Genomic DNA, 15,382 nt, shown 5'->3' on the forward strand with positions numbered 1-15,382 from the left:
CGGCTTCTGCCCCTCCCTGGTGTTGTCCTCAACTAAATAAAGCTGAGCTTCAACCTTCCGGCTCTCATTATGTGGTTTAAAAAAAAAAAATGGTGGTTAGGGCCTACTAACGGCTTCTGCCCCTCCCTGGTGTTGTCCTCAACTAAATAAAGCTGAGCTTCAACCTTCCGGCTCTCATTAAGTGGTTTTAAAAAAAAAATGGTGGTTAGGGCCTACTAACGGCTTCTGCCCCTCCCTGGTGTTGTCCTCAACTAAATAAAGCTGAGCTTCAACCTTCCGGCTCTCATTAAGTGGTTTTAAAAAAAAAAAAAATGGTGGTTAGGGCCTACTAACGGCTTCTGCCCCTCCCTGGTGTTGTCCTCAACTAAATAAAGCTGAGCTTCAACCTTCCGGCTCTCATTAAGTGGTTTTAAAAAAAAAATGGTGGTTAGGGCCTACTAACGGCTTCTGCCCCTCCCTGGTGTTGTCCTCAACTAAATAAAGCTGAGCTTCAACCTTCCGGCTCTCATTAAGTGGTTTTAAAAAAAAAAAAAATGGTGGTTAGGGCCTACTAACGGCTTCTGCCCCTCCCTGGTGTTGTCCTCAACTAAATAAAGCTGAGCTTCAACCTTCCGGCTCTCATTAAGTGGTTTTAAAAAAAAAATGGTGGTTAGGGCCTACTAACGGCTTCTGCCCCTCCCTGGTGTTGTCCTCAACTAAATAAAGCTGAGCTTCAACCTTCCGGCTCTCATTAAGTGGTTTTAAAAAAAAAATGGTGGTTAGGGCCTACTAACGGCTTCTGCCCCTCCCTGGTGTTGTCCTCAACTAAATAAAGCTGAGCTTCAACCTTCCGGCTCTCATTAAGTGGTTTTAAAAAAAAAAAAAATGGTGGTTAGGGCCTACTAACGGCTTCTGCCCCTCCCTGGTGTTGCCCTCAACTAAATAAAGCTGAGCTTCAACCTTCTGCTCCAAATTACCATTTTAAAAAATGCAATAGGCTTTTCCGGCCTACTAAAGGTGTCTGCCCCTCCCTGGTGTTGTCCTCAACTGAACAAAGCTGAGCTTCCACATTCTGGCTTTCGCCCTATACTATCAGATATTAAACTGCATTTGGCCTACTAGTGTGGTTAGGCCCTTGAAACAGTGTCTGCTGCTCTTGGGTTTGCTACTCCACTGAACAAAGCAATGCCGCCTGTTTAGTCCTGTTACCAATTTTGAACTGCATGTAGCCTACTTTATTCTTTGGCCCTATATCTGTTTCCTCCTCATCCTGCCCATTGCCCAGCCACTGCTAAATGAGTCTGCTGGTACATTGACCTAGACCACTACATTCCCCTTGTACTCTACACAGCCAGAATCTGTCCCTGCTGAAAGTAAGGTTCCCCTTCCCGCATGTTATACCACCTTACACAGGGACAAAGAGGAAGGTGCAGATGAAAGTGCAGGTTCCTTCATCAGGTGGGGGGGCATACTCGTTGGCGACGTCACTGGCACAGGGCCCCTCAGAGTACGCAAAAGTGTCGCTGCTGGTGGGAGGCGCCCCCGCCATGCAAACACACCGCCGTACTTTGAGGGGCCCTGTGCCAGTGGCAATGCGAACGAGTGGGCCCCCCCTGCTTGCTCAGGATCACAGCACTTGCAACTTTTAAATACTTACCTTTCCCTGCAACACCGCCGTGACGTAGTCCGCATTTCCTGGGCCCACGAAAAACTTGAGCCAGCCCTACTCCCCCCACAACTTTCCCCCAATTCCCTATGCCCAACTATTATTATACAGTTAATTAAGATTGGCAAGCTTCAGAAACAAGAATGGATGTTTTTGGCATTAAAATGGGCACTGTAGGTGTTTTCCTGGCCTCCACTCACTGCCGACTATGCTTCCCCATTGACTTGCATTGGGTTTCGTGTTTCGGTCGATCCCCGATTTTTAGCGATAATCGGCCGACTGCACTCGACTCGACTCTGGACAAAATCGGGTTTCCCAAAACCCTACTCGATCTTAAAAAAATGAAAGTCGCTCAACCCTACTGAAGACATCCTGATAATCAGACAAATACTCCGGAACTTCCGAAGGCGTAGAAGAAGCAATAGACACAGGCAGGGAATCCCCATGAATACCACGACAGCCCCAACTTGAGACTGACATAGCCTTCCAGTCCAGGACTGGATTATGGGTCTGTAACCATGGCAGCCCTAAAACAACCAAATCATGCATTTTATGTAAAACCAGGAAACGTATCACCTCGCGGTGTTCAGGAGTCATGCACATGGTAACCTGTGTCCAATACTGCGGTTTATTTGCTGCCAATGGTGTAGCATCAATACCCCTAAGAGGAATAGGATTTTCTAATGGTTCAAGAGTAAAACCACAGCGCTTAGCAAATGAGAGATCCATGAGACTAAGGGCAGCACCTGAATCTACAAACGCCATGACAGGATAAGATGACAGTGAGCAAATCAAAGTTACAGACAGAATAAATTTAGGTTGCAAATTACCAACGGTGACAGGACTAACAACCTTAGCTATACGTTTAGAGCATGCTGAGATAACATGTGTAGAATCACCACAGTAGTAGCACAAGCCATTCCGGCGTCTATGAATTTTCCGCTCATTTCTAATCAGGATTCTATCACATTGCATTAAATCAGGTGTCTGTTCAGACAACACCATGAGGGAATTTGCGGTTTTTCTATCACATTGCACCGAATTAGGTGTCTGTTCAGACAACACCACGAGGGAATTTGCGGTTTTGCGCTCCCGCAACCGCCGGTCAATTTGAATAGCCAGTGCCATAGTATCATTCAGACCTGTGGGAATGGGAAAACCCACCATAACATTCTTAATGGCTTCAGAAAGGCCATTTCTAAAATTAGCGGCCAGTGCACACTCGTTCCAATGTGTCAGCACGGACCATTTCCGAAATTTTTGGCAATACACTTCAGCCTCGTCCTGCCCCTGAGACATAACCAGCAAGGCCTTTTCTGCCTGAATCTCAAGATTGGGTTCCTCATAAAGTAAACCGAGCGCCAGAAAAAACGCATCCAGATCAGCCAATGCCGGATCTCCTGGCGCCAGCGAAAAAGCCCAATCCTGAGGGTCGCCCCGTAAGAACGAAATAACAATCTTTACTTGCTGAGCAGAATCTCCAGATGAACAGGGTCTCAGGGACAAAAACAATTTACAATTATTCACGAAATTCCTAAACTTAAACCTGTCTCCGGAAAACAGTTCAGGAATCGGTATTTTAGGTTCTGACCTAGGATTTCTGATAACATAGTCTTGTATGCCCTGCACACGAGTAGCCAGCTGGTCCACACTTGTAATCAAGGTCTGGACATTCATGTCTGCAGCAAGCATAGCCACTCTGAGGTAAAGGGGAAGAAGAAAAAAAAAAAAACTCAGAATCTTCTTTCTTATAATCCCTCTTCTGCAATGCATTAAACATTTAATACTGGCCTGGCAAACTGTTATGACCCCAATGGCGAGGGTCTCAGAGGAACGTGGAAGTCTGCAGAATACAAAAATCCAGCTCATAGGGCAGTGGTAACTGGGTTGACCATATATCTACTCCTAACGCCAACACTAGAAGTAGCCGGGGATCATTCCTACGTTGATTCTAGATGACACGCGCCAGCCGGAGAATCTAGCTACCCCTAGTAGAGGAAAACAAAGACCTTTCTTGCCTCCAGAGAAGGGGACCCCAAAGCTGGATAGAAGCCCCCCACAAATAATGACGGTTAGGTAAGAGGAAATGACAAACACAGAAATGAACCAGGTTTAGCACAGAGAGGCCCGCTTACTGATAGCAGAATAAAGAAAGGTAACTTATATGGTCAACAAAAACCCTATCAAAATCCACACTGGAAATTCAAGAACCCCCGAACCGTCTAACGGTCCGGGGGGAGAACACCAGCCCCCTAGAGCTTCCAGCAAAGGTCAGGATATAGATTTGGAACAAGCTGGACAAAAATACAAAACCAAAACAAATAGCAAAAAGCAAAGGCAGACTTAGCTGATATAACTGGAACCAGGATCAGTAGACAAGAGCACAGCAGACTAGCTCTGATAACTACGATGCCAGGCATAGAACTGAAGGTCCAGGGAGCTTATATAGCAACACCCCTAACTAACGACCCAGGTGCGGATAAAAGGAATGACAGAAAAACCAGAGTCAAAAAACTAGTAACCACTAGAGGGAGCAAAAAGCAAATTCACAACAGCAAACACTTTTTCACACAACTGTATTTAAGAGCTATCTATAAAAGGACAGTTCTGGGACTTGTTCAACATTTGGAGATATAATAAGACCAGCTGTGGAGGGAATTTTGTTCCTATGCATTATATGCACCAACGGATTCTGCAAAAGCGCCATCACCCGCGGCAACCAGGCTCCAACATTAAACTTTGTTGTTTCCATTGCTGCAGCCATTTATAGTTTAATCAGTATCATTTAGTGTGTTTGTTGCGATTTACAGGGGAAGAGTCATCCTAACATCCAGGTTAATTACAAAGCCATATATTGTATAAGTATTTGTGGATTGTGTAATACTATTTGTTTTATAGTTACTTGCTATTTCCATTACCATATTCACCATTTATCTGCTGGAGGCAGGTGGAGGGGCCTTCAGCAAAGGTATCAATTTAATCTGTATTACAGCACCATTATAGCCATGACTTTACTTTAAATTACAAAATTGTGCTGACAGGTTTATTTTAAGAGTGGGGCTACATGGCGACTTTGGCAGTGACACGGGTCATACAGCCAAAGATTGCTATGTGCCGCTACTACATTGCAGGCTAATACAAGTGTATTGATTCGCATTGTGGGTACAGCAACCACAACAAGCAATCCCCACTCCTGATTTTGGCTTGCCAATACTGAGGTAAAATACTGATTGAATACTGAACATGGTCTTAGGGTCCCTTTCCACTTGCGAGATAAAAAACGGTCCGTAATCTGGACCGAAAAAACGGATGGAACGTATGCGATTTTCATGCGAGTGTCATGCGAGTACAATGCGATTTTTAATCGCATCATCCGTTTTTTATAATCGCATCATCCGTATGACATCCGTATTACTGTCCGATTTGTACGCACCGGTGTCCTTTGAAAAGCCGGCAATTCAGCGCAGTGTACAGTAAAATCACACTGACAGGTTAGAATAGACTAGATATATACACATAGAATAGGTATATATACATATATATATGTCAGTGAGACACCTATATATGTATATTTATATTTAATGCAGCGCAAGATAGCATAAAAGCCGCTAATTCAATTGCCGGCTTCTCATTTCTCCTTCCCAAACCCGACAGGATATGAGACATGGTTTACATACAGTAAACCATCTCATATCCCCCTTTTTTTTGCATATTCCACACTACTAATGTTAGTAGTGTGTATGTGCAAAATTTCAGCGCTGTAGCTATTAAATTTAAGGGTTAACTCGCGGAAAAAATTGGCGTGGGCTCCCGCGCAATTTTCTCCGCCAGAGCGGTAAAGCCAGTGACTGAGGGCAGATATTAATAGCCAGGAGAGGGTCCATGGTTATTGGCCCCCCCATGGCTAAAAACATCTGCCCCCAGCCACCCCAGAAAAGGCACATCTGGAAGATGCGCCTATTCTGGCACTTGGCCACTCTCTTCCCACTCCCTGTAGCGGTGGGATATGGGGTAATGAAGGGTTAATGCCACCTTGCTATTGGAAGGTGACATTAAGCCAGATTAATAATGGAGAGGCGTCAATTATGACACCTATCCATTATTAATCCAATTGTAGGAAAGGGTTAAAAAACACACACACACATGATTACAAAGTAGTTTAATGAAATAAAGACAGCGGTTGTTGTAATAATTTATTGCTCTCTCAATCCATCAGGAACACCCTCGCTTGGCAACATAATAAACGCACAAGATACATACCCTCAGATGTCAGATCACGTCCCACGATGTAATCCATCTGAAGGGGTTAACTAATATTACAGGCAGGAGCCCTGCAAATGCAGCTGTGCTCCGTGCTTGTAATTCCCCTGCGAATGAATGAAATGTAGGTCATTGACCTACATTTCCCTCAGTCGCGGTGATGCGCCCCCTGGTGGATGTCCTCATATGACCTGGAGCGTGGGAAAAAGTTCCCAGGCTGCAGTTTATGAGAACATCCACCAGAGGGCGCCTCACCGCGACTCAATGTAAGTACAGATCCTGCTTTCCTTTCAGCCCCCGGGGGATTACAGGCACCAGTGAGTGGTTTATCGCAGCTCGTGCCTGTAATATTAGTTAACCCCTTCAGATGGATTACCTCGTGGGACATGATCGGACATCAGAAGGTATGTATCTTGTGCGGTTATTATGTTGCCAAGCGAGGGTGTTGCTGATGGATTGAGAGAGCAATAAATTATTACAACAACCGCTGTGTTTATTTCATTAAACTACTTTTAAATCATGTGTGTGTGTGTTTTTTAACCCTTTCCTACAATTGGATTAATAATGGATAGGTGTCATAATTGACGCCTCTCCATTATTAATCTGGCTTAATGTCACCTTCCAATAGCAAGGTGGCATTAACCCTTCATTACCCCATATCCCACCGCTACAGGGAGTGGGAAGAGAGTGGCCAAGTGCCAGAATAGGCGCATCTTCCAGATGTGCCTTTTCTGGGGTGGCTGGGGGCAGATGTTTTTAGCCATGGGGGGGCCAATAACCATGGACCCTCTCCTGGCTATTAATATCTGCCCTCAGTCACTGGCTTTACCGCTCTGGCGGAGAAAATTGCGCGGGAGCCCACGCCAATTTTTTCCGCCATTTAACCCTTTATTTCAGCAGCTACAGCGCTGAAATTTTGCACATACACACTACTAACATTAGTAATGTGGAATATGCAAAAAAAAGGGGATATGAGATGGTTTACTGTATGAAAACCATGTCTCATATCCTGTCGGGTTTGTGCAGGAGAAATGAGAAGCCGGCAATTGAATTAGCGGCTTTAATGCTATCTAGTGCTGCATTAAATATAAATATACATATATAGGTGTCTCACTGACATATATATATGTATATAGACACATTCTATGTGTATATATCTACTCTATTCTAACCTGTCAGTGTGATTTTACTGTACACCGCGCTGAATTACCGGCTTTTCAAAGGACACCGGTGCGTAAAAATCGGACAGAACTCGCATGGTGCGAGTGCTGTGCGATTTTTTTCTCGCACCCATTGACTTGCATTGGCGAGTCTCGTCCGAGAATCGCAGCAATACGCAGCATGCTGCGATTTTTTTCTCAGCCGATCCAGATTTTTCTCAGTCCGATTTCGGCTGAGAAAAAAATCGCAAATCAAAAGACACCTATTAACTAACATTGGTCCGAGTGCAATCCGATTTTTTATCGGATTGCACGCGTCCGTTTTCCTCGCAAGTGGAAAGGGACCCTTAAAGTGATCATTTTGCTATTAGCTTGTAATTGTTGAGTGTAAACAGCCTTTTAATCGTATTTAATTAGTCTGAGTGCCCAGGACATCTGCAGCCGTGCTGACATCAAGTGATGAAATTAAAATATTGTCCTAATAACTGGTTCAGCATCAGATACATCATAGAGATATTCCTCTGCGGGTTGATATCATGTCACTATTCTGCCAAATGCTTGCTACTATTTAGGAAGATGGACTAGTTCAAGAAGGGCCTTTAATCTTAGAAGGGCGCATTCAGATGTCCATTTTGTTTTCGTCCGAGATTCATAAGTTCTTCTCAGATGAGAAATCACATTATGGCTGGTCAGAACAATGAAAGCAATTGTTCCCATCCACCTCTCGTGTCTCCCCTATTTCCTCACAGATTGTAAACTGCGGGCAGGGCCCTCATTCCTCTTGGTACCTGTTGTTTATGTGATTATTGTTATTCTGTAATGTCTTTTATTGTCTGTACAAGTCCCCTCTAAAATGTAAAGTGCTGCGGAATATGTTGGCGCTATAGAAATAAAATTATTATTATTGTTATTATAGAAAAAAATGTTTTTCTAACTTCTTTTACCTAGCAGTCTGTGGATGGCACCAGACTTCCATTGCTGATTTTGATCTGAAACTCGGACCAATATCAAACATGTCTCCGCGATTTTGCTCGTCCACTGGGCTGGCAAAAAAAAAAATCGGGCATGTGGACAGCCCCATAGACTAAACTAGAAATGAGTTCTATCCATGAAAATCACAGACAGACACCTGAACGAACCCTAACTAAGAAACAATTCTTTGCTATGATTTGGGTTTTCCCAGCTAAGGGACTAGTGATGAGCGACCGTGCTCGGATAAGGTGTTATATGAGCATGTTCGAGTGCTAATCGAGAGTCTTCAGAGTGCTCGAAAAATATGTTTGAGTCTCCGCGGCTGCATGTCTCGTGGTTATTTGACAGCGGCAACACATGAAGGAGTTGCCTGTTTATTAGGTGATCCCTGTATGTGTTGCGGGTGTCATACAGCCGCGAGACATGCAGCCGCCGGGACTCGAACATATTTTTTGAGCACGCTGAAGACACTCGATTAGCACCCGAACTTGCTCATATAACACCTTATCCGAGCACGGTCGCTCATCTCTATCCAAGATACAGTAATGAAATCACACTAAGCCAATCTATCTACCTCTACAAAACAATATATAATGTATGACATAAATACTTCACAGTATGTCATAATTAGGCCATGTAGATGCTTTCTCTGCCTCATTTAGGGCGTCCCAGAGCCACGTGCATGGAAACACCACAGAGGCCAGATACTGGCACGACATCAATTAAAAAAAAAAGTAAAAGACAGATGAAAACCACCAGAGCGGTGACGCGGAAACAACAGGCAATTAGCCATTGAATATGAATTATTTTTTAAACAATATTTTCTGGGATTCTTTTAATGCTAAATACCCTTGTAATTTGTTTTGTGGCAGCGCTGCGTGGGAATTGAATGCTCAGCTGATCGATGGGGCTCCTCACAGAAGAACAATTTGGACTGAGTGAATAATCTGAATTTTAAATCCCTGCTTGGGCCATTCCTGATATGTGTATCCTCTCCTTGGGAGTGTCTTCAATATTTGAATATTTTGAATTGCTTTCAATTATTCTCTTGCATTGTTTCACAGACTTATAAAATGTATTCTTTATCATTCAGCCTATGAATATTAGTAAAATCCATGCATTGGTTATAATGAAATATATAAAACTTACCAGTGTCATCGGTGGGTTTGATCGTTTTTGGCATGGATGGTAAAGAAATCTTTTTGAGACCCACAATACAAGACACATTAGATGCGACCAGAGTGGCGCTAATAGTGGCAGATGAAAGACTCCCTTGAGCCGCATCACCTAATGCACAATAACTGAGGATCTGTATCAGTTTGTCCATTTCCGTTTCCAAAATTTCTAAGAAAAACAGAAAGATAAATTTAAGTCACATTTTTTTTAAAATCAAAATCGGATGTCATAAATGCAACATCCATCATGCGCTGACAGAGACAGTGACTGAGAACTTGTTCCCTGGCACCAGACAGAGAGACAGAGCTGCCATCACGGCAGAGTATGTGGTACTGAAAAAACTGGAGTAAAGCGGTGAGTCCCATTACTGGACACAAACTGCAGCTTGGTGACCTTTAAGCCATGTTCACACGCTCAGTATTTGGTGAGTTTTTTACCTCAGTATTTGTAAGACAAAACCAGGAGTGGGTGATAAATGCAGAAGTGGTGCATATGTTTCTATTATACTTTTCCTCTGATTGTTCCACTCCTGGTTTTAAGTTACAAATACTGAGGTAAAATACTGACCAAATAGTGAACATGTGAATGGGAGTGCAGCACCCCAGAGTCCTGGTTGTTGCAGTGCTGTGGCTCCGCCACTACGGGGAGCTATGGTGCGTCTGATTGCACTAGGGAGTTTCTCTGATCAGGTACACTCACACCACACTTCACACTCCGGCCACCAGGGGGGGTGGTCCTATCTAGTAGGCCACTCCTCACACTATGGTAAAACTGGGGGTTGGACAGGAAGACAGGGAGAAGTAGCTGGGAAGAGCTAGTGAGAGGACCTGTCAGGGATGGGATCCTGGCAGACTCCTCAGAGCAGAACTAACCAGTAAACAACGGGAATACAGAAAAGGAGAAATACCAGAAGGGGTCTTGCTGTTAGACCGAGGCAACATCCTTCTGAGGCGCAAACAGTCGGTGGCCGGAACGCCGAGCAAGTAAGAGACTTTACGTACATTGCAAACCACGGCAGGGCAGCTAACTACAGGTTGGCTGTCTCACTTAACACCTAAGCAGACAACGGAGGCAGCTGTGGGAGAGGGGCGACTCTAGAGTCCCGGAAGAACTCCAGGCCTACCCCGTCATACGGGTGCGTCCTACCATATCACCTGGAGGACGGAGAAAGAACAGTAGAGACAGAAAGAAACAGTTGTGAGGACTATCCCGGGAGCTCAGCAGGGAAGGACTACAACACCCAGCGCTAGAAGGTAGATACTGATTCCCACCTGTAAAGAGAGCTCCTGATGTGTCATTGGACCGGCCGGTCTCTGAAAACCCAGTTAACAGCGCTCTGGACTGAGGTCTCCCACATCTTCAGTAAAGAGGTAAAGAGACTGCAACCTGGTGTCCTCGTTATTTACCGCGACCTGCACCCCACAACTGCACCGTTACAACACGACTTATTGCACCGGACGTCCCCCACTGACAGACAGGGCCACGGACCGGGTCTAGCCACCGTGACAACCCCAGGACTGAGACCCAGAGGCCCGGCTCCGGGTACCCCTCGGCCCTGCGGCGGTGTGGGGGCGCCGCAGGAGTCCATGCATTTTAACCATTTAATGTGCCAGAAACACGGACATTTGTGAACAAGTTACAGTTTTAGGATAGGTTCACATGAGCTTATTTTCGGACTAAGGTTATTCAATGGGGCAGTACAGATGAGCGATTGTTTTCACAGACTGAATTTGCCTATGGAAAAAAATTGTAGCATGTATTAATTTCTTTCAGATTCACTCTTTCAAGTCTATGGGTGTGCAGAAAGAAATAGATCCCATATGGAGACACAGCATACCATCCATTTTTTTATGGATACATGGCAATTCTTTATTTTAGGAAACTGTACATGGTCCTGTAAATGTTTAATAGCTGCTGCTGTAGAAACGCATTGCACACAGATGGCAAGTTAGAAAAAAATTGTCTGAGCTTTCTCGTGTAAACCCGTCCTCAGGTTGAGGTGGCACATAGTGCTTGGTACATGTGTAGCAGGCATCCGAGTGCGTCTGACAAATTGTTTCCTAAATGTAGCAATGGCATCACTATGAAACAGTTAGTAATGGCTTGATTACTTTTAATGGCCACATGGTTTCTGCAAATCCATGCGAACATAAACAATATTAATTAAAGGGAATCTGTCAGTAAGTTTTTGCTACCTCATCTGAGAGCAGCGTAATGTAGGCAAAGAGGAGCTGAATCCAACGATGTATCACTGAGATTACTAGGTGCAGCAGTTCTGATACAATCAGAGCTTTTAGATTTAGCATGAAGCAGAGCTGAGGAAGCGAATCCCGCCCACACCAGTCTCTCTCTATAGACAGTGCGCTGCTTATCACAGGGGAAGGGGGTGTGGTCAGACTAATGTAGTCCAGCAATATTAATCTTGTATTGATAAATGTTTCACAGTTAGTAAACTACAGCACGCATTTGACAAGTGAAACATCCCTGAACTCTTGGCTTCAGCCTCTATCTCCTGCTGGCTTCAGATTACATAGCAATGACCTGCTGACAGATTTTCTTTCACTTCTAATGATGCAGCAGAAAGCCGATGCATTACTGAGGAAGCAGCTTTTCAGGGGCCCAAGAGGTAAGGTGGGCCCACTTCTACCTCCAAGGCTGGTGGAATTGTGAATATGATGAGCTGTTGGACTGCGAAGGGCCCATATATTGTTCTTGCACAGGGGTCTCCTGTTTGCATCTGATTCTGCTATAATATGGGACAAGTGATTCAGCAAACCCTTCATAACGTCTCACTTTCTTCAGTAAGGGATGTGTCAATCGTATATTACACAATACTCACTGAAATACTGTAATTTCTCCTGACATGTGGAATTCTCAAACCCGAGCTTCTTCTTCATTGATGATGTGTCAAAACCCAGATTCTTCACCAAATCCTCAGCGGCCGATGTTATTAGTAAAAGTTCTCTACTCATTTCCCTGCATTTAAAGTTATATTTATCTGTTGTTTCAGAAATGTTCTGCAATTTTTCCTGCAAGAATTTCACATAAGGAGAAGAGATATGAGTCGGTTTATCAATAAAAATGAACTTCCTAACATAAGTCACAAATCCCTGGATTTTAGAACAGCATGAAGAGTTTTTTACATATTGTCATTGTCTGAACCACTCCCAAGAATGAAAGCAGGATGGTGGTTTGTTAAGACTGTTGAGAATTTCTTTTATCTTGAATTGATATATTTTTACTTCCATGTATACAAATATAATAATAATAATAATAATATAATAATAATAATAAATAATAATAATACAAAAAGGTAAAGGCATCAGATATAAATCGATAATGAAGAGGATTTAGATGCTAATTAATACATGTACATCTATAATAATAATATTTCTAAATGAAAATATCATTATCATCATGCAAAAAAGGGAACATACAAAGGAAGCATCTGTCAGCACAAAGTGACTGTTCAAACCAAGCACCCATGATTATTACAACATTGTGATTTCATTTTAATACATGGATTTTTGGGTGATTTGGAATCCAGCAATCCGTTACTCGATGATTTTATGTCCATTGATCAGTGATAAGGTATTTTGTTCTCAACAAATCAGTAAAGACTTTAAACTTGAATGTGATGAGTGATTTAATGGTTATGTGTTTGTTGTATACATTAGTATAACTGACCATGTGGCAAACTAGTCATACAAAATCTGGTAACAGATACCACATACAGTGGGTACGGAAATATTCAGACCCCTTTTAAATTTTTCACTTTTTGTCTCATTGCAGCCATTTGGTAAATTCAAAAAAGTTCATTTTTTACTCATTAATGTATACTCTGTACCCCATCTTGACTGAAAAAAACAGAAATGTAGTAATTTTTGCAAATTTAATAAAAAACAAAAACTGAAATATCACATGGTCATAAGCATTCAGACCCTTTGCTCAGTATCGAGTAGAATCACCCTTTTGAGCTAGTACAGCCATGAGTCTTCTTGGGAATGATGCAACAAGTTTTTCACACCTGGATTTGGGGATCTTCTGCCATTCTTCCTTGCAGATCCTCTCCAGTTCCGTCAGGTTGGATGGTGAATGTTGGTGGACAGCCATTTTCAGGTCTCTCCAGAGATGCTCAATTGGGTTTAGGTCATGGCTCTGGCTGGGCCAGTCAAGAATGGTCACAGAGTTGTTCTGAGCCACTCCTTTGTTATTTAAGCTGTGTGCTTAGGGTCATTGTCTTGTTGGAAGGTGAACCTTCAACCAAGTCTGAGGTCCAGAACACTCTGGAAGAGGTTTTCATCCAGGATATCTCTGTACTTGGCCGCATTCATGTTTCCTTCAATGACAACCAGTCATCCTGTCCCTGCAGCTGAAAAACACCCCCATAGCATGATGCTGCCACCACCAAGTTTCACTGTTGGGATTGTATTGGGCAGGTGATGAGCAGTGCCTGGTTTTCTCCACCCATATCGCTTAGAATTATCACCAAAAAGGTCAATCTTCATCTCATCAGACCAGAGCATCTTATTTCTCATAGTTTGGGAGTCCTTCAGGTGTATTTTTAGCAAACTCTATGCAGGCTTTAATATGTCTTGCACTAAGGAGAGGTTTCCATCAGGCCATTCTGCCATAAAGGCCTTACTGGTGGAGGGCTGCAGTGATAGTTGACTTTCTGGAACTTTCTCCCATCTCCCTACTGTATCTCTGGAGCTCTGCAACAGTGATCTTGGGGTTCTTCTTTACCTCTCTCACCAAGGTCTTCTCCTATGAATGCTCAGATTGGCTGGACGGCCAGGTCTAGGAAGACTTCTGGTGGTCCCAAACTTCTTCCATTTAAGGATTATGGAGGCCACTGTGCTCTTAGGAACCTTGAGTACTGCAGAAATTCTGTTGTAACCTTAGCCAGATCTGTACCTTGCTACAATTCTGTCTCTGAGCTCCTTGGCCAGTTCCTTTGGCCTCATGATTCTCATTTGGTCTGACATGCACTGTGAGCTGTGAGGTCTTATGTAGACAGGTGTGCGCCTTTCCAAATCAAGTCCTATCAGTTTAATTAAACACAGCTGGACTCCAATGAAGGAGTAGAACATCTCAAGGAGGATCACCAGGAAATGGACAGCATGTGACTTAAATATGAGTGTCTGAGCAAAGGGTCTGAATACTTATGACTATGTGATATTTCAGTTTTTCTTTTTTAGTAAATTTGCAAAAATTTCTACATTTCTGTTTTTTCAGTCAAGATGGGGTGCAGAGTGTACATTAATGAGGAAAAAAAATTACTTTTTGGAATTTATCAAAATGGCTGCAATGAAACAAAAAGTGAAAAATGTAAAGGGGTCTGAATACTTTACGTACCCACATGCTGCTCTAGAACAATATATAATCCGAGAGCAGCATGATGTAGAGACATAGAGACTAATTCCAGTGAAGTATCACTTACTAGACTGCTTGGTGCTGTTTTCATAGCATCCATGTTTTATCTGCTGTAGACGTAGCAGTGGTCAGAGTAGTGATTGGCAGATCCCTATGTATACTGTACATTGTCAGCAAGCTGCCAATCAGTGGTGGTGGCGGGTTTACACAGATTAGCCTGACTGGCCTGCACATGACAACTAGTCTTCTAATGATAATCTCCTGATAAAATGCTGATTGTATTGAAACTACAGTACACCGCTGACACATCGCTCAAATCAGGGTCTCAGACCCCACATCTTGAGGCTCTCAGATTCAATAGAAAAAAAACTTCTGACATAGTCTCTTAGCCCAGAAAAAGGTGCCAGATTCAATTTGTATTAGTAGAAATTGAACGTGTTCCTTCTGAAAAAACAAAGCATGATACAATCATATATTGAAATATCGGCATATCCATACCATTCCGTACCTACACTGAGCAGTCAAGCAGTTTCGTGGGAGGGATGAGACCCCAATAGTCCTCCATAAAAACAATCTCTTACCTCTAATTCCTTCTGCCTGACGAGTTGCTCATTCAATAGGTTTTTGTTGCAAGATTCCAAATGTAAAATTTCATCCTAGTTTAACAATAAAAAGAAGAAAAACGAGTAGATATTCACACAATGGCGGAAGAGTCCTAAAATATTAGAGTTGGAAGGGACCTCCAGGGTCATCGTGTCCAACCCCTGCTCAACGCAGGATTCACTAAAGCATC

At 43.2% G+C, this 15,382-nt stretch overlaps 1 protein-coding gene across 3 annotated transcripts in view; it reads right to left on the minus strand.

Moving 5' to 3' along the window:
- The window catches only part of LOC143817973 (coiled-coil domain-containing protein 63-like), a 48,136-nt gene that overhangs the window by 17,840 nt on the left and 14,914 nt on the right, over nucleotides 1–15,382 (minus strand). For all 3 annotated transcript variants that reach the window (XM_077299434.1, XM_077299433.1, XM_077299432.1), the window contains 3 exons: nucleotides 15,171–15,245; nucleotides 12,053–12,242; nucleotides 9,187–9,381 (listed from right to left, as the gene is read on the minus strand). In XM_077299434.1, coding sequence (XP_077155549.1) covers nucleotides 9,187–9,381; nucleotides 12,053–12,242; nucleotides 15,171–15,245 — 460 coding nt within the window. The remainder of the gene's footprint in view (nucleotides 1–9,186; nucleotides 9,382–12,052; nucleotides 12,243–15,170; nucleotides 15,246–15,382) is intronic.

The sequence above is a fragment of the Ranitomeya variabilis genome, chromosome 3 (genome assembly GCF_051348905.1).
Source record: "Ranitomeya variabilis isolate aRanVar5 chromosome 3, aRanVar5.hap1, whole genome shotgun sequence".
Classification (NCBI taxonomy): domain Eukaryota; kingdom Metazoa; phylum Chordata; class Amphibia; order Anura; family Dendrobatidae; genus Ranitomeya; species Ranitomeya variabilis.